The following is a 25,608-nucleotide window of genomic DNA, read 5'->3' as shown; positions in this document are numbered from 1 at the left end:
AGCCTTACTTGTGACTAATAAATAAACTCCATTTAACTTTTAATAAGCAACAACTTTGAGTGTCTGTACCATCCAATGCACAGGTCATCTGCATGTGTGTCCGAAAATCTTGCCAAAAGTCATTAGACATGGACCACTGCCCTCTGTTTCACATCTGGTTTGAAAATAACATTATAGAATCTTTTGTCCCAGGATCTTTGCTAAGGCAGAGATTATTACAACGTGTAAAAAAAACCTGGCTGGAGGTGTGAAGTAGTGGCTGACACAGGACCATGGTGAGAGTATGGGCCAATGGGACTAACTTTGGGTTGCTTTACCAGAAAAGCCAACACAAACATTGTTCTTTGTTCTAAACTTCTCTGCTTCTAAGCAAATGCACAGATCTTGCCAGGTTATCTTCCAGGGCCGCAAATGTGTGCAGTGCCCACACCCCCTCTCCGGTTGTCCTTAACATTACAAACAACAAGCAGCACACAGAAACATCCCTCTAACGATTAACACACACTCTGAGCCAAAAGGACCTAGTATAATAAATGCTTAAAAATTGATATTTTATATAAAACTCGAACGAATATGAAAAGCTGCATTTGTTAAGAAAGAGAAGGCTTTTGAATAAGTGATTTGTGTCCTGGCTTCAGGAAGATCTATCCTGATTTAAGTTTTATTTTTCAATCCCATCCAATAAAACAATTTTAAGAAATAAAAGTTAGTTATGTTGAAGCTCAAAAGGCAATGCGATTTATGATGGTGAATCTGGTAAAGATTAAATGGCTTTCTTTTTCAGCCTTTCTATCCTTTCCCCCCATTTATCTAGCAGAAAGTTTCTCAGCAGGCAATGTGTCATGTTACAGCTAATGGGACAAGTCTTATCCTCTTAGAACATCAGTGCATGCATTATCATCTGACATTGTCAGCTGCTGCACAATGACAAATCTCTGTTTTTGTTCCACAACGCAGTTCATCTCTCCAATGCTGGAGGTGACTTCAAGCTTTCAAATCCCTATGGGTAGCTGTAAGTGGGCGTACAAGGTCACCTGGCTACATCAATCTGTCCTTGGTGCTGTCCAGATTTAGTGCTAGTGCACTGCTGATTCCAGAATCAACCCCAATGTAAAAGGAGCTCACATTGCTATTTCAGTGAACTGATAAGGTCACTGTCCCATTATATAATACTGAGGGCTGCGTTTTCCAGTCCTTCTGCCCTTGGTGGGATCTTCCAGACTCGTCAAGGTCGACTGCCCACAGTAGGTTCCCCAGCGGTGCGGCCTGCGAACAATGCAAACCTCTTGACATTGGTGGGACCAGAAGATTCTGCTGCTGGAAGTGGTGCACTGCCTCTGCTGCTGGAAAACATGCCTGCGGAGGTGAGGGTGAATCCTGCTCTGAAAGGTTATGAACTCGATTCTCAGTCCAGGGTTGGGAACACAATGCCCAGCTCGTTTCTGGGTCATGGCCCCCTGCACCACATCTGCAAGGCTGATGCAATGCTCTCTTCAAGTGCAATCACTTCATTGGGTTTGAGACAAGTTCAATGTCCAGTTGGTCATGCCGAACGCTCCCAGGGGGCAGGAGTTGACTCCTGAGTACAATCCTCAGAAGGCAGGTGTGGGCAATGACTGGGTGTGCTGCTGACTTGTAAAATAGGGGAGGCAGGAGATCAGAGGCTCAGCAGCCACATGGCATAGAGGTGTGTCCAATAGTGAAGGAAGACGTACTACTCATAGCCTGACCCAATAATCCTTTTTCCCAGAAAACCTTCCTTACCAGGAACATTACTTGATGGCTCCTCACTTACACCCAACACTAAGGTGTATCAGGCTGTTGGGTTTGCTGATCTGTGATATATTTCCATGGGGGCGATATTACGAAAAGAATTCGAAGTCTAGGACGAGCATGAAAATGGGAGAGTTTCTGATCAGTTTTTTGGGAGAGTCCAAATCTGCAATCTTATGCAACTCAGTGCATGAAAAAACCTCAAAAACTGTTTCTCACCTGTAGGGGGAGGAGGCGGGACTTAAGTCGCCTGAACGCTGGCTGAGAGCAGTAGAGGGTGCCATTGCACATGCGTAGGTCTCTCTGCTCTCAGAGCAGAGGGACCTGTCACTCACCCTCTGCCTCTCTCAGTCAGCCTCCATCGCCTAAAACAGACTTCCCCCCCCCCCAGCTATTGAGGGGGCCCGCGGGAAATTGCAACCCCCCCCTACTCCGGCCTGGACTGATCGACCCCACAATGCGGGGGAGCAATGTGCAAGTGATAGTGTTGAAATGCTGTGCTCGTTCTACTAGGTGGTAGGTTTGGAAATTGCTGTTATAGAAGCCATGACAGGTTGCTGCATTTTGTAGTTAGCAAATTCTACAGCCATAGTGTGGAGTGCTGACCTCTGTGCCAGCCACAGCTGGAGGGATGTAATATTTAAGGGGTGGATAGGGTGCCAATCAAGCAGGCCGCTTTGTCTTGAATGTGGAGTGTTATTAGGACTGCACTCATCCAGGCAAGTCGAGTGTATTCCACCACACTCCTGACCTGTGCATTGTAGAAGGTGGACAGACTTTGGGTGTTAGAGGGTGAGTTTTACTTGCTGCAAATATTTTCAACCTTTGGCCTACTCTTCTAGCCACAGTATTTATGTGCCTGGTTCAGTTAAATTTTGGTCAATGATTACAACCCCGAATGTGGATGTTGGGGAATTCAAAGATGGTAAGGCTGTTGAATGTCAAGGGAAGAAGGGTTAGACTCTTCTCGGAGATGGTCATTGTATGGCACTTGTGCGGCGAGAATGTTACTTGCTCTTTATATTACTTATATTGTCCAGGTTTTCCTGCATGCAACACAGACTGTTTCAGTAACTAAGAAGTTGTTATTGCAATTGAACACTGCAAGTAGCAGAAAACATCCTCACATCTGCCCTTACATTGGATGGTAGGTCACTGATGCAGCAGCTGAAGGTGGTTGTGGATAGAACACAACCCTGGGGAACTTGCAGTGATGACCTGGGGTTGAGATGACTGGCCTTCCACCATCACAGCCATCTTCATTATTTCTGGGTATGTCTCAAGCCAGTGGAGAGATATCCTCCTGATTAATGTTGACATCAATTTTGCAAGGACTCCTTGAATTCACCCTCTGTTGCCTGACACTGTTGCCTGGTTGTTTGAGTGATCATGTACTATACAACAGAGTGTTGTACAATACATGATCTTTCCCCCTGGAATCAGTCTAAAATTTAGGGCCAGACCATTCAGGTGAGATGTGAGGAAGCACTTCTACACACAAAGGGTGATTGAAGCTTGGAACTCTCCCACAAATGGCAGTTGATGCTGCCTTTAAATCTGAGATAGATAACTTTTTGTTAAGTAAAGATATTAAGGGATATGGGTCAAAGTATATGGATTTAGGCCACAGATCAGCCATGATCTAGAATCATAGAATCTATGGCACAGAGACAGGCCCTTTGGCCCAAACTGGTCCATGCCGACCAAAATGCTCATCTAAGCTAACCTCATTTGCCTGCATTTGGCCCATATCCCTCTAAACCTTTCCTATCCATCTATCTGCCCAAATGCCTTTTAAATGTTGTCAACGTCCCTGCCTCAACCACTCCCTCTGCCAGCTCATTTCACATACCTACTACCCTCTGTGTAAAAAAGTTGCTCCTCAGGTTCCCATTAATTCTTTCCCCCTTAACTTAAACTTATGCCTTCTAATTCTCAATTCCCCAACCCCGGAAAAAAGACTGAATGAATTCACCCTTTTCATGCCTCTCATGATCTTATACATTTCCACAAGACCATTCCTCAGTCTCCTACACTCCAAAGAAAAAAGTCCTAGCCTGTGAAATCTCTTCCTATAACTCAGTCCCTTGAGTTCTGGCAACATCCTTGTAAATCTCTTCTGCACTCTCTTCAGTTTAATAACGTCTTTCCTGTAGCAAGGCGACCAAAACTGAACACAATACTTAAGATGCGGCCTCACCAACATCCTGTACAACTGCAACATAACTTCCCAACTTTTATACTCAATGTCCTAACTGATAAAGGCCAGCATGCCAAAAGTCTTCTTCACTGCCCTATCTACCTATGACTCCACCTTTAGAGAACCGTGCACCTGAATTCCAAGGTCCCTCCGTTCCACGATACTCCCTAAGGTCCTACCATTCACCGTGAAAGTCCTACCTTGATTTGACTTTCCAAAATGCAGCAGCTCACACTTATTTGTATTGAACCCCATTTGCCATTTCTTGGCCTACTTCCCCAGCTATCAAGAACCTACTACAATTTTTGATAACCTTCCTCACTGTCTACAATACCACCTATTTTAGTGTCATCTGCAAACTTACTGATCATGCCTTGTACATTCTCATCCAAATTGTTGATACAGATAACAAACAGCAATGGGCCCAGCATTGACCCTTGAGGCACACCACTAGTCACAGGCCTCCAGTCCAACAAGCATCCTTCCACCATTACCCTCTTCTTCCTTCCATCAAATCAATTGTATATCCAATTTGCCAGCTCTCCTTGGATTCCATGTGATCTAACCTTCCAGAGCAGCCTACCATGTGGAACTTTATCAAAGGCCTTATTGAAGTCCATATAGACTACGTCTAGCACCCTGCCCTCATCAACCTTCCTGGTCACTTCATCAAAGAACTCTAGCAAATTTGTAAGGCATGATCTCCCTTGCACAAAGCCATGCTGAATACTCCTAATCAAACCCTGTCTTTCCAAATGCCTGTATATCTTATCCCTCAGAATCCTCTCTAGTAACTTACCCACCACAGATGTTAGGCTTACCAATCTATAATTCCCAGGTTTTTCTTTGCAGCCCTTCTTAAATAAGGGCATAACATTTGTTACCCTCCAGTCTTCTGGGTCCCTCACCCATGGCTAACGATGATGCAAATATCTCCGCCAGGGCTCCCACAATTTCTTCTCTAGCCTCATGCGCTGTCCTTGGATATACTGGTCAGGGCCAAGAGATTTATCCACCTTCATACATTTCAATACGCCCATCACCTCCTCTGCTGTAATGCGAACTGTCCCCAATATATTGCCACTGACTTTCCCAGGTTCTCAAGTCTTCATGTCTTTCTCTAATTGAATGGTGGAACAGACTTGATGGGCTGAATGGCCTACTCCTGTTCCTATGCTGTGGGATGACATGCTTAGTTAACTATACAGAAAATTGTCAATCTCAACTAATGGGAGGATTGAACTGAGACTGGGAACTTATCCATATAGTTTCTGCAAAATATAAGGGAAAGGAACTGAGTCTGGATGAGATTAGCAAACAGTAATTCTGTTCTGGATGAGATATGTTGAATTGGACCCATTGTCTCTGTTGAAATAAAGTGGCTTTGTAATTGGAGATGAATGAAGTTTAAAAAAAGCTCAAAGTAACTCGAGGCAAGGAAGGAAGTGGATGCAAGTATATCTCAGTGAAGGTGCTTATTGCAGACACTTTTACACATGAAATAGAAGTGATCAGCAGTCACGTTCCGTTTGAAGTCTTACCGTGTATTTCCGAGTGTTCTCCAGCAGTACTTTCTCCCGCAGCCAGCTAACAACAGGTTTCGGGTTTCCAAAGGCCGTGCATGTGAGGGTGATGGAACTTCCTTCCTTGGCTTCCACATAAGGTAGAGGTGTTTCCGTGAATGTAGGGGGAGCTGAAGAGAAGGACAAATAAATCCACTTAAAATTATCTCGGCATCAAGAGCAAGCACTATATACTTAGAAATGCCAGTTTGTATTTTTCAACCGATTACTTCAGCAAATATATAGGAGTCCACAGAGGGATCATGACCTTTTTGATAATATCGATTTAATTTCTACAAGCTATTGCAAATGTTTGAAGTTTATTTATCACTGTCACAAGTAGGTTTTAATGCAATGAAGTTACTGTGAAAATCTCCGAGTCGCCTGTTCGGGTACACTGAGGGAGAATTTAGCATGGCCAATGCACCTAACCAACACATCTTTCGGACTGTGGGAGGAAACCGGAGCATCCGGAGGAAACCCAGGCAGACATGTGGAGAATGTGCAGACTCCGCACACACGGTGACCCAAGCCGGGAATCGAACCCAGGTCCTTGGGGCTGTGAGGCAGCAGTGCTAACCATTGTGTCAGTCAGGCCAAGAGCTTTCACATCACTTAAATTCAACAGAGTTCAGTCAGAAAAAAGGAGAAAGGATTGATTAGATTTTGATCTACGTGAGGCTAGCAACGGGGATGATTGTGTCGGGTAAGTAACGGGAATGGTAGGGACTAGAATTTGAAATCGATCTCAGAAAATTTATTAATTGAAAGGTTTGACTAACATTTCCAGCAACAGGGCTCAGTAGAGCCAATTATTCCAGCTGCTGAGCACTGAATTAAATGCACTGGTGTGATGTTTTAAGTTATACTGGCACCTTGAACTGGGTGCACAGAATCTGAACATGCAGTTTAAAGCTATAATCTAAGACCATGTTGCGATCAATATTCTTATGGTCTTGATTCAAATGCTCTTGATTAGATAGTGCCTCTCTAACACCTTCTTTCACTTTTTCCCACAGTGGCTATATACATGAGGTGGGAATGTTGTAAAGGTTGGAGATTTGGGTTTGGCATAATTTACTTCATTAAAGTCTCTCTCATTCCAAGTTACGTCAGTAAATAACACACAAAATACATAAGAAACACAATATTGGGCATTGCAGTATGTCATCTATATTTCAGTGAATCTTCTCTCCTATTACATTTCAGGCAGTCCTTTGGAAATGATGCTTCCACTCTGGTTTGATGGTTTCGGAGTTGGCTGACAAAGTCCAATGTGTGATCTGCAGACTCTGTCACATGTGGGTCAAGTGGTGCTTGAAGGATGGGGTAGATGGGCTGCTTGGAGATTTTGTCAGCTCCCTCTGATGCCCTGACCTTGCCTTTGCACATTCCCAACAAAGTCTCTCGATGTGCCTTCCCTAAAGAGCCTTTTCCATTTTGGTCAGTCACAAGCCAGGGTCTCCCACCAGCCAACGGGTACGTTTGCCCTCTTCAGGGGTGCTTTGAGGACAACCCTAAAACATTTCCACTGTCCTCTTGGGAGTGCCCTCCCACAACCTGGACACGCTGGCTTGTTCTGCATGTTCAAATGCCTGAATATGCTGCCTTAATTACTTCACCTTGGGATTGTCCCTCACACCCCTGTCCAAGTGATATTGATTGTTAACTGAAGCAAATGAATCAACAGCAGGGTCACGGTGCAATAATGTGTGGAACACCCATTTATTTTTGCCAGAGGCATCAAAGACTGAGATGGACATAGAGATGTATTAATGCTATTTTATTAAGCTGGAATTGCCAGGATATGGTCAATGCCATCAAAGGTTAAGTTGATTATCATAAAGATAGGTTGATTCTTAATGAAACTTGACAGAACATAATTCATCATTAAGTAATACATTAACTCAATTGTAGTCTCATAATATCTCAGCAACAGTGGGTTTTTTTCCCCCACAGTAACACTAATAACAGATATACTAAATGACTATTCGTAGTGAGTTTAAAATTAAATAGAATTAGTGCATCACTCCAAGTGATGCAACCATAAAAAAGTACATCTTTGTTTTCAAATACCTCCATGATCTGGTCCCTCTCCATCTCTGGAATTTCCAGAGATCTGTTCTCCTCAGTTCTGGGTCTCTTTGAGCGTCCACAATTTTAATTGCTCCTCCAGTGGTCGCCATGGCTATGTCCTAAACTCTATAATTCCCCCTCCACTCCCGACCTTTTTCCCTTTCTACCTTCCTTTCCTCCATTAAGGCACTATAAAACATGCCTCTTTGACCAAGCCTTTGGTCAACTGCTCTAATATCTTCTAACAAGGCTCGGTGTCATATTTTGTTTTATGATGCCTCTGTGAAGCACCTTGGAACATTTGCTTTTGTAAAAATTGCTATTGTTATAATTCAGGTCAGATACTCCAAAGTTTTTTTTTATTCATTCATGGGACATGGGCGTCGCTGGCTGGCCTGCATTTCATTGCCCGTCCCTAGTTGCCTAGACAGTTGAGAGTCAACCACATTGCTGTGGCTCTGGAGTCACATGTCGGCCAGACCAGGTAAGGATGGCAAACTTCCTTCCCTAAAGGACATTAGTGAACCAGATGGGTTTTTCTGACAATTAACAATGGTTCCACGGTCATCAGTAGATTCTTAATTCCAGATATTTTTTATTGAACTGAAATTCCACCATATGCCATGGCGGGATTTGAACCTGAGTGCCCAGAACATTAGCTGAGTTTCTGGATTAATAGTCTAGTGATAATACCACTAGACCATCCCCTCCAAAGTGTTTTATGAAGTCCGCCTGGATCATAAGCTTTGCAATTTGAATTTGGCTAAGGTAAGCATGAGATGTTTCACTTCGGGTATGATTTAAATGACCCACTTGGGAGCTTTTATCAAACAAAGTTTATTTCAGAATACAGTTAACATATAGAAAGAAAATTAGCAATAACTTAACAATTACAAACAAGAAATAAAACAACCATGATATGGAAACCTTAACAACTATATGAAATGTTCCAACCAAACAAACCTCCGTATAAACCTACGTCTGCCACAGGTTTAACACAGAAAATAAGAATGCTCACGAGATGCTGGAACTTAGCCCTTTGGTTGGATTGTGCAGCTTTCTTGACACACACACAGACAATCTTGAAGTCAGAACAGCTTTCCAAAACACCAGGGAGAGAGAGAGAGACTCTAGTTACTAGCTAGCAAACCACCAACAGCAGAATTGTCACTTCAGGAAGGCAAGAAGACCTGCTTCCAGCTAGCCAGCAGAATTTACAATACCAGGGAGAGAGAGAGAGAAAACCTGCTTGCAGCTTGAAAACCAGGACAGCCCCTGACTCTGAACCAAACCGAAAGGAAAACTAAAAGAAACAGTCCAAAGGCACCTGACCCTCTTCTTATCTGAGGCCATTTGATCCAACGTGAAGATTCTTCTTTGTCCAGTCCAGATATATAGAAATTAAAAACTTAAGATATTCGTCAGTCAACTCAGCAATATTCAAGCTGTGAGAACCTAAAAAGATGTACCATTTGATAGAATCACTGTAATCACAGGTCAAGTTGGTTTGCTACTGTTATCTTTGTATATTGCTTTCCAAGCCTGTATGTTTATACCAAGTCTCAAATTGAAGTTGTTTGTGTGTGCTACATTAATAAAGGGGGTGCTTCAATCTGAGTAAGTTGAACTTCACGTTGGACCCAGATCGCGAATGGTGCCAGGACCACTTGAACTCCAGACCAGCCATCATTACCGGGGTCCCCAATGGGCAGAAGGCAATGAGACTCGTTACTTGTATTTCTTACATAGTATTTACTCTTTTGCAATAAACCATTATAATTGTTTCGAGATTATGGCTGGAATTTTACCGCCCCACACATCACAGGAATCAGAGCGGGCGAGAGACAGACGATGAGTAGGTCTGTTGGCCTCGGACGGGATTTTACTGTTTCGGGAAGAGCGAGATCCCATCCTGTAATTCTAGTCTTATTTAACATTCTCACGGATCATTAAAAGAACAAAACAGAACACCAGACTAAATCGTTGCTTTGTTTAACAAACTCAGGTTTTGTCAGAAAACTAAAATAGTGTGTTAATTGAGTACAGAATTCAGCTTTTCATCAAATACAAGAATTACCTTGGGACTATCCTCATTATTTGTATTTGATAAGTTTAATACGGTTATGTTTCATCAAACTTATTTTTGTTTCTTTGCATACCTCCTGGAGGTATCTTGAAGCACTTTACGCAACAAATGACTTCAACAGAAGTCATTGTAATGACTGCTATTATGTAAAAGGATGTGGCAGTTATTTTGCACAAAGAAGTATCTCAAGAATTTCACAAAGCACTTCACAAGAGCCTTATCAAATACACGCCGACACCAAGCCATGCAACAAAATGTGGGAGGATAAGGTTGGTCAAAGAGATGACCTTAGAAGAATATCTTAAAGCTGAGGGGTAGAGAGACAGAGAGATTTAAAGAGGGATTCCAGAACTTGGGGTCAAGGCAGGTGAAAGCAAGGCCACCAATGGTGGAGCAAGTAAGATTCCAAAGAGACCAGAATTGGAGCAGCATAGCGATCTTGGAGGGCTATGGAGCTGGAGGAGATTGCATCACGGTGGCACAATGGTTAGCACTGCTGCCTCACAGTGCCAAGGATCCGGGTTCAATTCCTGGCTTGGGTCACTGTCTGTATGGAGTGTGCACATTCTCCCCATGTCTGCGTGGGTTTCTTCCAGGTGCTCCAGTTTCCTTCGAACTGTGGGAGGAAACTGGAGCTTTCTAGCTTTGACAAAGGGTCATCTGGACTCGAAACGTCAGCTCTTTCCTCTCCTTACAGATGCTGCCAGACCTGCTGAGATTTTCCAGCGTTTTCTCTTTTGGTTCGAAAGAAGTGCAGGTTAGGTGCACTGACCATGCTAAATTCTCCCTCAGTGTACTCGAACAGGCGTCGGAATGTGGCAACTAGGGGATTTTCACAGTGACTTCATTGCAATGTTAATGTAAGCCTATCTGCGACACTAATAAATAAACTTTAAAACTTTAAATGGTTACAGAGGTAGAGAGGGGCAAAGTAATGGGTGTGGGGGCGGGGTGGGGTGGGTGGGTTTGACAACAAGAATGACATTTTTAAAGTGAAAGGTGTTGCCATGCAAACTGGGAGCCTATGTATGTCGGTGAGCGCAGGGGTGAATGGAACTTGATGTGAGTGAGGATACAGGTAGTAGAGTTTTGGATAAGCCTGAATTTATTAAGGATGTGGAAGCGCTGGAAAGAGTGCAAAGGAGATTTACCAGGATGCTGCCTGGTTTGGAGGGTAGGTCTTATGAGGAAAGGTTGAGGGAGCTAGGGCTGTTCTCTCTGGAGCGGAGGAGGTTGAGGGGAGACTTAATAGAGGTTTATAAAATAATGAAGGGGATAGATAGAGTGAACGTTCAAAGACTATTTCCTCGGGTGGATGGAGCTATTGCAAGGGGGCATAACTATAGGGTTCATGGTGGGAGATATAGGAAGAATGTCCGAGGTAGGTGCTTTACTCAGAGAGTGGTTGGGGTGTGGAATGGACTGCCTGCAGTGATAGTAGAGTCGACACTTTAGGAACATTTAAGCGGTTATTGGATAGGCACATGGAGCACACCAGGATGATAGGGAGTGGGATAGCTTGATCTTGGTTTCAGATAAAGCTCGGCACAACATCGTGGGCTGAAGGGCCTGTTCTGTGCTGTACTGTTCTATGATGTAAGTAAAGAGGTTGGGCTGGGGAGCATTGGAATGGTCAGCAGGTAACAAAGGCATAGAGGAGGGTTCCAGCCATGGATTCACTGAAGCAGAGGCAGAGACGGGTAACTTTAAGGAGGTGGAAGTAGGCACTCTTGGTCATGGAAGCTTAGCTCAGGTTCAAACAGCAGTGAGACATTAGATCCAGGGTCAGGAGTGAAGAGACAGGAGAATTCCTGGCTGCGAGAAATGGCTGCCTGGATGTCGGATTTTTGGTCCTGGGTTGACGGGCTAGAAGGGGAGTCAGGGCTGGCGACCTGGGAGAAATGAGGAGGCGGCCAGGTGGGATGAGGGCTGAATGAAAGGTCTGCTTTGGATTTCCAGCACTGTGTCCAGAAATTTAAAAAAAGAATAAAACTGTCGCAAGCATGCAAGAAACAATATTTTTAATTATATAACAATACATGTGACAATAATAAAACAAATTAAGTCAAGTGGGCGGCATGGTGGCACAGTGGTTAGCACTGCTGCCTCACAGCTCCCGGGACCTTGGTTTGATTCCTGGCTTGGGTCACTGTCTGTGAGGAGTTTGCACATTCTCCCCGTATCTGCGTGGGTTTCCTCCGGGTGCTCCGGTTTCCTCCCACAATCCAAAGATGTGCGGGTTAGGTGGATTGGCTATGCTAAATTGCCCATTAGTGTCGAGGGATGTGTAGAGGGATTAGTGGGGTAAATATGTGGGGTTGTGGGGATAGGGCCTGGGGTGGGGTTGTCAGGATAGGGCCTGGGGTGGGATTGTGGACAGTGCAGACTCAATGGGCCGAATGGCCTCCTTCTGCACTGTAAGTTTTCTATGGTTTTCTAAATCAAAGCATAAAACTTCCCTCCAGTCCTCACTCCGTCACATATTCCCAATCCATGCTAACCCATGCCATTTCATGCCATGCACTCACCCGCCATGGCCTTTTATAGACCTCTAGTGCCAACTTGTCTCAACCCATGTTGCCCTACCCATCACTCTTTGCTCTTACCATGCCAACTCACCTAGTATCCACCATGGGCAGACATCAGCACCCATGCATAGATGAGATAAAATAAAGTTCAATAAAATAAAGTTCTAAGTGACTATTACAGAGTACACTCTCATTCGTAAAAATCCATTTACTACATTTGCATTCCTTCAGCTAAATAAAGCCTCATAATAACAAACATTTCATTCAGGTGCACAATGTCTCATAACAAGCATTGGAATTCCTAGTCTCACTATATCTACTTGTAGCTGTCAATCAAACTGTGAAATGGAAAGCACCCTACTGTGATAATAGATGGTTATGAAATCAGTTGTGTAGCATCAATCCAGCAATGGAAGTCCCCAGGCTAATGTCAACAGAGAAAGCAAAATTGCAAGCATTTTTAAAAAATACTCCAGATACATTTTTTTCAAAGATTTAGAGGCTTGCACTTTTAAATATAAGAACATAAGAACATAAGAAATAGGAGCAGGAGTAGGCCATCTGGCCCTTCGAGCCTGCCCCGCCATTCAACAAGATCATGGCTGATCTGAAGCGAATCAGTTCCACTTACCCGCCTGCTCCCCATAACCCCTAATTCCCTTATCGATCAGAAAACTATCTACCCGTGATTTAAACATATTCAATGAGGAAGCCTCCACCACTTCAATGGGCAGAGAATTCCAGAGATTCACTACCCTCTGAGAGAAGAAGTTCCCCCTCAACTCTGTTCTGAACCGGCCCCCCCTTATTTTGAGGCTGTGCCCTCTAGTTCTGGTTTCCCTTCTAAGTGGAAAGAATCTCTCCACCTCTACCCTATCCAGCCCCTTCATTATCTTATATGTCTCTATAAGATCACCCCTCATCCTTCTAAACTCCAACGAGTACAGACCCAATCTGTTTAATCTCTCCTCATAAGCTACACCCCTCATCTCCGGTATCAACCTGGTGAACCTTCTCTGCACTCCCTCCAAGGCCAATATATCCTTTCGCAAATAAGGGGACCAAAACTGCACACAGTACTCCAGTTGCGGCCTCACCAGTGCCTTGTACAGTTGCAGCAAGACCTCCCTGCTTTTATATTCTATCCCCCTCGCGATAAAGGCCAACATTCCATTCGCCTTCTTGATCACCTGCTGCACCTGCAGACTGAGTTTTTGCGATTCGTGCACAAGGACCCCCAGGTTCCTCTGCACAGTCGCACGATGTAATTTTTCTCCATTTAAATAATATTCCAATTTACTATTATTTCTTCCAAAGTGGATAACCTCACATTTGCTAATGTTATATTCCATCTGCCAGATCCTCGCCCACTCGCTCAGCCTATCCAAATCTCTCTGCAGACTTTCCGCGTCCTCCACGCATATGTTGACATCTCCAGAGCTCCCTTTGACGGTCCCTCTGAAAGGTGCTTGTGAATGTTTTGACAGTCCCTTTGACATGTGCTGCTCACAGTCTTGGCAGGTTCCTTTAACAGATGCTACCAAGAGGTTTGACAATTGATTTTGTCAAGTCTCTTGACAGTGATTCGTCTACGCACTTTTAAATGCACATTTCTGCTTTTGTTGTCACAGTCTAAAGTTGTTGAACTCAGTGTTGAGACTGTGGCCTTTCCTATCCATCTTAAACCCTTTTTGTAAATATACCATACATCTGTTGTTTCAATGCAATAACCCCACCCCTCCCTTCCATACCAGACCATCTATCTTGTGTTCTTAATGTTTCTACATCTTGTTGCAATCTCTCCCAGCTACAGTTTAATATCCAAAACATTTCAGCCTCTATTTAGTTCTGATAAAGAGTCAGATGGACCCAACACCTTGGCCGGAATTTTACCATTCTGCCTGCCGAGGGAATCGGAGCGGGCGAGGGGCGGACCATGGAAATATCCTTCGACCTCAGGTGTGATTTTCCACTTTCAGGGTGGGCGAGGCTGGAAAATCTCACCCTTTCACTCTTTCTTATCCTATCAGATGCAGCCAGACCTGTTGAATTTTCCCCACATTCTCTTCCTGTTTCATATGAGCCTTTAGGTATTTGCACATTAATATCCACATAATGTAATTTCTGAAGATTGAATTTATCTGGGATTAGTATACATTCTAATAATATTCCTACTCGTTTTATAACCTTAAATTTTACAATGTTGAATTATAACAAATCTGCTTTGGAAAATAAGCAATGTTTGAACAACTGTTTCAACCAATGTGAATAATGTTTTTCTTAAATCTTACTGCAAGTAAATGGAAATGGAAATTAAACTTGTCGGTGGAAGTTCATATCTCATCATCAGTAGCTCTTAAAATAAACTATTCGGCAGAAAATAATTGGCATTCTTGTCACAGTGTCTGAACTTGTGAAAATTAATTAGCAGCAAAGCTTGTTCTGCCACTGTAAATGAAATACCAATCTAAAAAAACTACAATCAAACCAAAGTTCATGGATTAAATCTCTAGATGCTGGCATTTTCAATATCAACATTGTTCTTTAAGAACATTAAAAGAAAGACAAGTTCCTTTCTTCCTTTCAAGATGGTAACTGTTGCGAAGTTGAGTAGAATAATTGTAGATTGGTGTTTGTAAAATTGTAAAACGCTAGGGAAAAAGAATTGTATGGTCCCTTTAAAAAGATGATGCTTTTTTCTGTGCTTAGAAAGTTAAAAAAATGCAAGTACATAAAGAGTGCCCAAAATGAAACACCCAAAATGGGACATTTGTATCGAAAGGCCAAGCAGCAGTGTTACCAAGGCAACAGGCTTCCAGGCTTTTTGAATTTTTTTGAATTCAGCCAATCAATTTCAATTAGGCACTTGGATACCAAGAACCTATTAAATTTAAATCTGATGGTTTTGGCAACCTAGGACCAATCCTATTGTAGGGGATATTGATATGTCATCACAGGTATAAAAGAAGGGAGGCAGTGGGACAAAAGCAGAGAGCAACTGCCACCAGCCAGACTAACAGCTCTTAGTTCAGCTCTCAGCTCTAGAGAGAAAGAGAACTGCTGGCTCTCATAGCCTCATTTATGTCTTAAGAGAAAGCACTATCTCAATAGCAAAGGTACCAAAGAAGACAGAAGTTCCAAAAAGAAGAAGGCCCAGAATATTCTGGAAGATGCCCAAACATGGTTGTAATTGTGAAAGTGACTACATTCTGTTTTGTTAATGACTGGGATTGTATTGATCTGAAATCGGTTTGTTAATAGTTTAGTTAATGTGTCCACTGTTAGTTAGATAAACAAATTGTTACTTGTTGATTTTAGAGAGTGTGTCAGGGAGTTATTTTGATTTAATCACTAAAGGTTGCTGAAGAGCAGATCGGACTGCTTCACACTCACTTTATGATTATGAGGTGAGATACTCCTCTTTGGGGGTTTTGGTGTTAGTTCTCAGAGGGGAGAATCAACCTCCGCTTCATAATATAACCAGTCTTCTTGTAGGGCATGTTGCAGCCCAGTCAACATTGAGTTCGGCAGCTTTTGATTGCGACTTTCCTCCAACTTAAATCCCTTTATTCAAACATTCCATACAGGGATTGCCTCAATGCAATGCCTCCCACACCAGACCCTCTGTCTTTTGTCCTTAAAGTTGCGTCATTTTGTCGCAATCTCTCCCAGCTACACTTCAATATCTAACCCATTCTCCCTCTCTTTAGTTCTAATGAAAACCAAAAGGACTCAGTACATTAACTCTGATTTCTTTCCTTACAGATGCTGCCAGACCTGCTGACTTTTTCCAGCATTGCCTATTCAAATACAACTAAATGTCTGGCTTGAATGGGCGGGATTTTCCGGCCGCATTCGCCCCAAGATGGAAAATCCCGCCCAAGGTCAACGGGCCTTTTCATGGTCCGTGTCCCACCCGCTACGATTCCCGTGGCAGGCGGGACGGGAAAATTCCACCCAATGGCTTCCTCTGAAGAGTGTCTATGGAAGAGAATCGCCAACAACAATTAGATATTCAAGAGTTCACTGATCCTGAAAAGGATGATGGGATGCCTGGTGCCAATGCTGCATCAACGTAACCAGGCAGAAACCTATCACAAACCAATTTTATAAACTGTATCCGCCATTTAATGTTGTTATTCACATGGGTATATCAGAATAGCCGACATGTTCAAACCCAGTCCTTTATTCCTTCTCATCCATTGGCTACAGTTGCTGAAGAGCTGTTTCCTTAGCAACCACGTTGTGGTCACTGAGAGTTCCCAAATCCAACAAATGAAATTAGTTCCAACACTTATAACTAGGACACATAAGAATGATATCTTCCATGACATAAATATGCTCCATATAAATATTTCATATTATGACTAAATTTTAATCTTTTCAACAAGACATAAACATATTTATTCATTTTGGTTTGTGACATAACAGGATGCAAACATCACTGGTTACTGACATAATTATTTGTATATTGTTTAGTAAGTGCGCCCATCGAACGTATACTCTATCCAATAGACTCCTAAAGTAGGCTTTGAATTTATACAATGGGCTGGATATTTTGGTGCACTGAGATCCCCACCTCCCCAATGAAAAAGTCAGGGGCAAGCTCGCCTCTCCTCTGGCGAGTTGACCCGCAGGGATCGGATGACCGTCGGGTTGTTCATGTGTTTTAGGCGGGACTTCCACCTCCATCTGGGGAGGATGTCTTACTTACCTCTGTGAGCTGCTGGCTAATCAAAGATCCGGCAGCTGTCTGGTCATGGGGAGCAGCAGCTGTTGCCGGGGCTGCATCGCGTCCCTAACCACAAAACGCCAGGGACGGAGCTGGAGACAAGGTTAAATGAGTGGGCCTTAGGCTAAAGAAATCCGGTGAGAGGGGCGAAGGGGATAGGAGGCTGGCTTAGACACGTCAGAAATTTGGGGGGCAGGAACTAGAGATGGAGGAAGACTTGGGTGGAGGTAGGTGGTAGGGGAAGCCCTTCAATGGTTCCTCTTGCCTACCACCAACCAGTACAGTAAAAGCTGCCAATCCGGATGCTTGGTGTGAGTGTCTCCTGCCGCTAACTAAATTCCAGTGGTGGGATGAGGCCCTTAATTTGGCCAAGAGACTGGTAGGCTCCCCACAGCAGGTAAAGTAGCGAGCTGCTGGTATATTAGGCATAAGTAGGTAGGTAGCAAGATTGGTGCCCCCAGCACTGCAAAGCTATTGCTGGGTAATGTAAATGCCCTGCAAGTGAAGACATTTGTTTGGGAAGGTGTTCCCTAGTTCCTCATCATTCAAATTGTCATATCATTCATATTGCTGAGGTTCCTCCTAAAAGCCCAAAACAATAAATTCATTTGTTAAAGTCTACAATTCAAGATAAAATTAGTGATCATTTAAGAACGCATGTATAACTCCAGGATAGACAGCGTGGACTTATCAAAAACTAATCACACTGGAAATTTAACAGTTCTTCTGAAAAATAATCGATTCAATGGATAAGGGGAAAGGAGTATACATGATTTTAGAAAGTATTTGAAAAGGTGATTGACTTATTAAGAAACTTTAAGCTTGATGGTATAAGACAAAATGCAGCAAGATATCTCAAAATCTAGTTAATTGGATACTCTTGTATTGGAGAAGGGTTGGACTTGGATTATTTGGGAATCATTGCTGATCCACTTTGGTTCTCAATATACACAGGTGGTTTTGGCTTGAGAACAATCTAAAAAATGGCCAATGATGGATTTGGTATACATTGAAGCAGCAATGGACATCAGGGAGAAGATTACAGATTATTTGGATGGATAAAGGATACCAGTGCAATGTAAAAGCAAAATACTGCGGATGCTGGAATCTGAATCTAACGTAGGGGGGAGCTATACGATAAATGGGAGAACCATAAAGGGTGTAGATACGCAGAGGGACCTGGGTGTGCAAGTCCACAGATCCTTGAAGGTGACGGCACAGGTGGAGAAGGTAGTGAATAAGGCATATGGCATGCTTGCCTTTATAGGACGGGGCATAGAGTATAAAAGTTGGGGTCTGACGTTGCAGTTGTATAGAACGTTGGTTCGGCTGCATTTGGAATACTGCGTCCAGTTCTGCTCGCCACACTACCAGAAGGACGTGGAAGCTTTAGAGAGAGTGCAGAGGAGGTTTACCAGGATGTTGCCTGGTATGAAAGGGCTTAGTTATGAGGAGAGATTGGGTAAACTGGGGTTGTTCTCACTGGAAAGACGGAGGATGAGGCGTGACCTAATAGAGGTGTATAAAATTATGAAAGGCATAGATAGGGTGAACGGTGGGAAGCTTTTTCCCAGATCGGTGGTGATGTTCACGAGGGGTCATAGGTTCAAGGTGAGGGGGGGGGGAGGTTTAACACGGATATCAGAAGGATGTATTTTACACAGAGGGTGGTGGGGGCCTGGAATGCGCTGCCGGGCAAGGTGGTGGAGGCAGACACACTGGGAACGTTTAAGACTTATCTAGATAGCCACATGAACGGAGTGGGAATGGAGGGATACAAAAGAATGGTCTAGTTTGGACCAGGGAGCGGCGCGGGCTTGGAGGGCCGAAGGGCCTGTTCCTGTGCTGTATTGTTCTTTGTTCTTTGAAACAGAAACAGAAAATGCTGGAAAATCTTAGCAGGTCTGACAGCATCTGTGGGGGGAGAATGACAAAGGGTCATCTAGACTTGAAACGTTGGCTCTATTCTCTTCCCACATATGCTGTCAGACCTGCTGAGATTTTCTAGCATTTTCTACCGATGTAATTTAGTTTGGACAAGTATGAAGCAATTAATTTTGGGAGGAATCAAGGATTGGTGCTGAAGGATGTGGGTCAAGAGAGAATGAGGAGTTCAAATAAACGGGGTCCTGGGTTCGAATCCCGCCACAGCAGATAGTGGAACTTGAATTCAATAAAGAATATCTGGAATTAAGAATTAAGAATCTACTGATGATCATGAAACCATTGTCGATTGTTGGAAAAGCCCATCTGGTTCACCAATGTCCTTCAGGGAAGGGAATCTGCCATCCTTACCTGGTCTGCCTTGTATGTGACTCCAGAACCACAGCAATGTGGTTGTTTCTCAACTACCCTGGGCAACTAAGGATGTTGAAGAATGGAATTCTTCACCATAGGTTGAGGAAGATAATTGCTCCTTCTAAGGAAAAATCGGATCAATATTTGAAACAGAAGAAGAAACATGATCATGGGGAGAAAATGAAGCAATGGGAGTAATTTTGGGTTGCCCGAGCAAAGAGCTGGCACAGGCGTGATGGTCAAATGGCCCTCCACTATGCTCTAATTTCTATGACCTGAATCAACAGGATGGCAGGGGCTTGGCTCCCACCATCCAAAGAATCAGCCAGGAACACGTCCCTGACAACTCCAGCAGTTCCAATGTCATATTACGCTCTAATGAGCGTTGACTGGCATTAGGCTGGGCCCTTGCCTTTGGAGGAAGTCACACCTTGAAGAGTTGCTGGCCGGTCAGATTGAAGGTGATTTTCAAAAGAAGCAAATGTGATGCGAGAAAAAATCTTTTTCACGCAACGGGTGGTTCAGGTCTTGAAAGCACTGGCTGGGTCGAATGTGGTGGAGGCAGGTTCAACTGAGACGTTCAAGAGGGTAAAATTCTAGCCTATAATGTTTTTAATATTTAATGACAGCTTGATGTCCAAGAGCAGTTTCGCAAGACTTAAACTTGTACACCATTATTATCACCAGTCAACTCTTCCCATTTCCACTGCTATTTCACCCAAAGTCAGGTGAAATAATTGAGTAAGATATTTGCAACTATTTACAGCAAAATCCAAACGCCTTACTTTGTTCCAACTTGGAAAGGCTTGTAAGAAATATTGTTCCCCAAACTGGTCTGCCTTCCTTTATTATATACCTTACAGCATTTTTGTTCAGTGAATGTAACCCCCTTGTGAGCAACATTTTATTTGATGGTAACATTTCAATAGAACTCATTCCAATATCCATCTCTGGCCAAATGGTGACAAAACTCAAACGATGAAATTAGTCCTCTGGTTCCAATTAAGGTGATTATAGTTCACTTAACTGTGCCTCACAATGACCCTATCCATTCAGACTGATAATAAATTTGATCTTGTTCAATTATGCCTGAAAAGTTGCTATTGGTTGCGTTGAAGGTTGCTCAACCAAGTGCACTCATTTACTCTACAAATGTGTGAAAGAAATGCACAGGGTAGAAAATGTCTTTGTAGCATTTTATAAAATAGTGTTCGTTATCACTGAAGTATGGGTCACCTAGTTCAGCAGCATTGCAGTATTAATCACATGGATCAGTCACGCTGAATATGGGTTTACAACATCTGGGAGGGGCTACCTACCCAGTGCCTTGAAGATATCTTCTGAATGTCCCATTATACCTCATCCACCTCCAATTTCATCCGCTCATTTGTACCACAATCCCCCATTTCCTCCCTGAATGTAGGGGGGCTAATTAAGCTAATAAAAACACATAATCATGGGTTTAAGAACACCAACACAATATTAACATAACTGATGTAGGGGGACTAATTATGCGAATAAAAACACATAATCATGGGTTTAAGAACACTAACACAATACTAACTTTAGAATGAATGATCTTGGACTATGGGAACATAAGCCAAGGCTGTCGCCATAGTCCAAGATCATTCATTCTGAAGTTAGTATTGTGTTAGTGTTCTTAAACCCATGATTATGTGTTTTTATTCGCATAATTAGTCCCCCTACATCAGTTATGTTAATATTGTGTTGGTGTTCTTCAACCCATAATTATGTGTTTTTATTAGTCTAATTAGCCCCCCTACATCAGTTATGTTAGTATTGTGTTGGTGTTCTTAAACCCATGATTATGTGTTTTTTATTAGCCTAATTAGCCCCCCACATCACTCCCCTAATGATTTCACTCCCACCTACCTGACCCAATTCGCCTTTGCCTTCAGACTCCTTTCCTCCCTCCGTGTACTAACTTAAAACTGACTCCCCAGTTTTCACCCCATGTTCAATGCCGCGCTTTCTTGGTCTTTATTTCCAGATGGAAAGGGAGCCATGTTTTCTGGGCATCCTTCTCTCATACTGAGGATGTCAAAATGACCATGCCTTTGACACTGGTCTCAGGGACGTAAGTGGCAACTGCAGTCCCAGGTGGAGAGTAAGGAGGAGGTGGAAGAGAGAGAGATGGAATGGACAATTAGGACAGAGTATTTGAGGTAGCAAGGCAGCAAATGTAATACCTGAAACAGATTGGTAGGGCTGACATGCTGGGATAAGTTCAGAGCAAAGACATCTGGCAGACAGGTTTGCTCATTCTGAGAAAGCCAAAGCTCATCAGTTGGTCTTTGGGAATTTTGGCTCATCTGTGGATCAAAATGTTTGTTTACGCAGGATGGTTGGCCATGATGGAGATTATTGAACTGCAGTAATCTTGTCACCGACCTGCCCATTATTCCTCCTTCTGTGCACTCATAAGTCAAGCTTACACATGTATAAAGATAGGATATTAATCCTTACAAAACAAAACACACGCCGAACAGTGAAAGCACAGTAGAATCTCTCTGTACAGCACAACAGGCTTTAAGCAACACAACTGAACAACATATTTTATGTGGTACTGTTCTACCGCAATGTGTACAGCATAATCTCTAAGCGAAGGAAAACTAAAATCACATGGGATTCGGGGTGGGCTGGCTAGATGGATACAGAACTGGCTTGGTCATACAAAACAGAGAGTAACGGTGGGTGTTTTTTTAGAATGGAGATCTGTAGCTAGTGGTGTTCCGCAGGGATCAGTGCTGGGACCTCTGTTCTTCGTAGTTATATAAATGATCTGGAGGAAAATGTGGGCGGTCTGATTAGTAAGTTTGTGGATGACATGAAGATTGGCGGAGTTGCTGATAGTGTCGAGGATTGTCAGAGGATACAGCAGGAAATAGATAGGTTGGAGACTTGCGCACAGAAATGGCAGATGGAATTTAATCTGGACAAGTGCAAGGTGATGCATCTTAGAGGATCAAATTTAGGTATGAATTATACTGTAAATGGCAGAACCCTTAGGAACATTAACATACAGAGGATCTGGGCGTGCAGGTCCACAGTTTCCTAAAAGTGGCAACACAGGTGGTCAAGGTGATTAAGAAGGCATATGGAATGCTTGCCTTCATCAACCAGGGCATTGAGTACAGGAGTTGGGAAATCATGTTGCAGCTATATAAAACCTTAGTTAGGCCGCATTTGGAGTATTGCGTGCAGTTCTGGTCACCACATTATTAGAAGGACATGGGAACTTTGGAGAGAGTGCAAAGAAGGTTCACCAGGATGTTGCCTGGTTTCGAAGGTGTTGGCCATGAGGAGAGGTTGAATAAACTAGGAATATTTTCACTGGAAAGATAGAAGCTGAGGAGAGACCTGATAGAGATCTACAAAATTATGAGAGGCAGAGACAGGGTGGATAGTCAGAGGCTTTTTCCAAGGGTGGAAGTGTCAATTACAAGGGGCACAGGTTCAAGGTGAGAGGGGGAAAATTTAAGGGAGATGTGTGGGGGGAAGTTTAGTGTGCAGAGAGTGGTGGATGCCTGGAACGTGCTGCCAGAGGATGTGGTGGAAACAGGCATATTAGCAATATTTAAAAGGCATCTGGATGGGTACATGAATAAGGAGGGAATAGAGGGTTACTGACTGGGTAAGGGCAGAAGGATTTTTTTTTATTAGGGCATCATGATCAGCACAGGCTTGGAGAGCTGAAGGGCCTGTTCCTGTGCTATACTTTCCTTTGTTCTCTTTGAAAACTCAGCAGGATAGATTTGGATTTTCACGCACTGGTGTAAAACATGTAATAGCACATCAGCAACCCGGCTTTGAACTGTGACCCGTGATTTAAACAAAACATTTGGGAAAGACGGTATAGTGCCTGGACCCTTTAAGGGAGTGATCTTCTGCAAGGGTCACATGCCTCCAACTAACCAACAGAGAAAGGTTGAATAGGTTAGGACTTTATTCCCTGGACCGTAGAAGAATGAGGGGAGATTTGATAGAGGTGTATAAAATTATGATAGGTATAGATAGAGTGAATGCAAACAGGCTTTTTCCACTGAGGCTCGAGGAGAAAACAAATTAGAGGACATGGGTTAAGGGTGATGGGGGAAAAGTTTAAAGGGAATATTAGGGGGGGCTTCTTCACACAGAGAGTGTTGGGAGTGTGGAATGAGCTGCCAGATGAAGTGGTGATTGCGGGCTCACTTTTAACATTTAAGAAAAACTTGGACAGGTACATGGATGAGAGGGGTGTGGAGGGATATGGTCCAGGTGCAGGTCAGTGGGACTAGGCAGAAAAATGGTTCGGCACAGACAAGAAGGGCCAAAAGGCCTGTTTCTGTGCTGTAATGTTCTATGGTTCTATGGAAACTGAGTTGGGGCTTCACTCCAACTTGTCTGGGCTTGTCCCTGCAGTTAGATCCTGGAGGCATGGCTCTAAGTATTGAATCCACGTTGCTCTACATAGAGTTATTGTTAATAAAAATGCTCTTTGTTCATTATAACTGGTGGAGCTAAGTTACTACAGATGCAAAACAAGGCCCTGATCTGTTGCACAAAGTCATGATCACTATATCAATTATAAAAAAATATCTTTTTTTTTAAACTAGCATCTAAGCAATCTTCTCACAAGCAGCATATAAAAAGGATTGCATGAAGAAAGAGTGGGGCAAGATTTAATCTCAGCCATTTTCATGTGTCACTGCCTTTGTATTATTGTCAAATCTCACTATTTCCACAAATGAAAGTAAAGATACGCTTTTACACAGCGGCCTATCACATTGCTCTGAAATGGCCCAAAGTGCGTCATTCCTGATGGATTACTTTGAAATGGAGTGAGTGCTGCCACATGGAGTAAAATTACAAACTACATGGGACAATCATAATATGGATGAAAAAGTGAATTTTCCCGTAATTCCTTCCAAAAATAACTGGATAATGTTATTGTGTTACATTACAAATCCAATATTCTTCCAGGTCTTTTGTCAGAAAATCAATATAGCTTTAGGTCATGTGTCACAAGCATTTCGAAACTGCAATGGAAGCCCAGCACAGATACAGTAAGGGAAATAATTGCAAAGACAATTCAAAACCCAACACATTGATTTCATGGCATTAGTTCTCATTTTTAAAGTTCTTGTTCGTTCTCTCCGAGTGATATCCTTCACCTGCATCTCCTGCTGTGCACCCTCCACATCTCTAACTGATGGCATGCTTCCTTCACCCTTTCCATCTCTCCTTAAATCACTCTGCCAGGCCACTTCTCACCTCCATTAGAAACCTGCCCTGTTAACTGAGCCTTTGGGGAGTCTTCCCTTCCTTAATATCTGGCAACCAGAATTGTTGCCCTCTTTCTCTGTTCATTTATAAATATTCCTGGGCATGGCAATGCGATTTAAGTTATTTTCATACTAACATATTCATATGAAATGAATAATCTTCTGGTCTAAAAATAATAACTCACGTTTTCTTCTTTCTGGTTTAAAGCAGGAGTCAATTTCAATCTGTGCCCATGTGGGGATTTGGGGTGGAAAACTAGGAAATTGTTTTAAGTGGAGAAAGGTGGGAATCATAGAAACCCTACAGTACAGAAAGAGGTCATTCGGCCCATCGAGTCTGCACCGACCACAATCCCACCCAGGCCCTACCCCCATATCCCTACATATTTTACCCGCTAATCCCTCTAATCTACACATCCCAGGACACTAAGGGGCAATATTAGCATGGCCAATCAACCTAACCCGCACATCTTTGGACTGTGGGAGGAAACCGGAGCACCCGGAGGAAACCCACGCAGACACGAGGAGAATGTGCAAACTCCACACAGACAGTGACCCAAGCCGGGACTCGAACCCAGGTCCCTGGAGCTGTGAAGCAGCAGTGCTAACCTCTGTGCTACCGTGCCGCCCATAGTTGCCACTGGATTATTGCTTTGTAATTTATCCACAAGTATCTATTATAAGCTGTATAAAGTTGCCCAATGCTTACAATATTTCCTGAAAGAACACTTATTCTGGATTCAAAAGGCCATTTCTTCAGCATTATCTTGCTGCGTGCCCTCTTTAACACTATACACATTCAATTCCACTTTTCAATCATGCCTAATAAGCTATTTAAAGCAGTAATGTTGATAATGGATGGCTTGCAAAACATGAGAAGTAAACTAACACTTCATTCAATAGAAATGGGAAATGAAGGCAAGAGCGTAGAGAGGAAGGTACAATATGTGCTCATCAGGGATCAATGTTTCCCATTCTGTGCACAGTGTCAGTGCCAGTATGCCAAGGTTAGATACAATTCACTCTACAAGACATTGTAGATGTCAAGGCCTTAATAACAACCTCCGA

General features: G+C 43.1%; 1 protein-coding gene across 1 annotated transcript in view; it reads right to left on the bottom strand.

Annotated features, from left to right (window-relative positions):
• The window catches only part of igsf9bb (immunoglobulin superfamily, member 9Bb), a 683,212-nt gene that overhangs the window by 274,378 nt on the left and 383,226 nt on the right, over positions 1 to 25,608 (bottom strand). Inside the window, exon 5 of the mRNA XM_078198934.1 lies at positions 5,515 to 5,666. Coding sequence (XP_078055060.1) covers positions 5,515 to 5,666 — 152 coding nt within the window. The remainder of the gene's footprint in view (positions 1 to 5,514; positions 5,667 to 25,608) is intronic.

The sequence above is a fragment of the Mustelus asterias genome, chromosome 27 (assembly GCF_964213995.1).
Source record: "Mustelus asterias chromosome 27, sMusAst1.hap1.1, whole genome shotgun sequence".
Lineage (NCBI taxonomy): Eukaryota > Metazoa > Chordata > Chondrichthyes > Carcharhiniformes > Triakidae > Mustelus > Mustelus asterias.
This window is presented reverse-complemented; position numbering and strand designations above follow the sequence as displayed.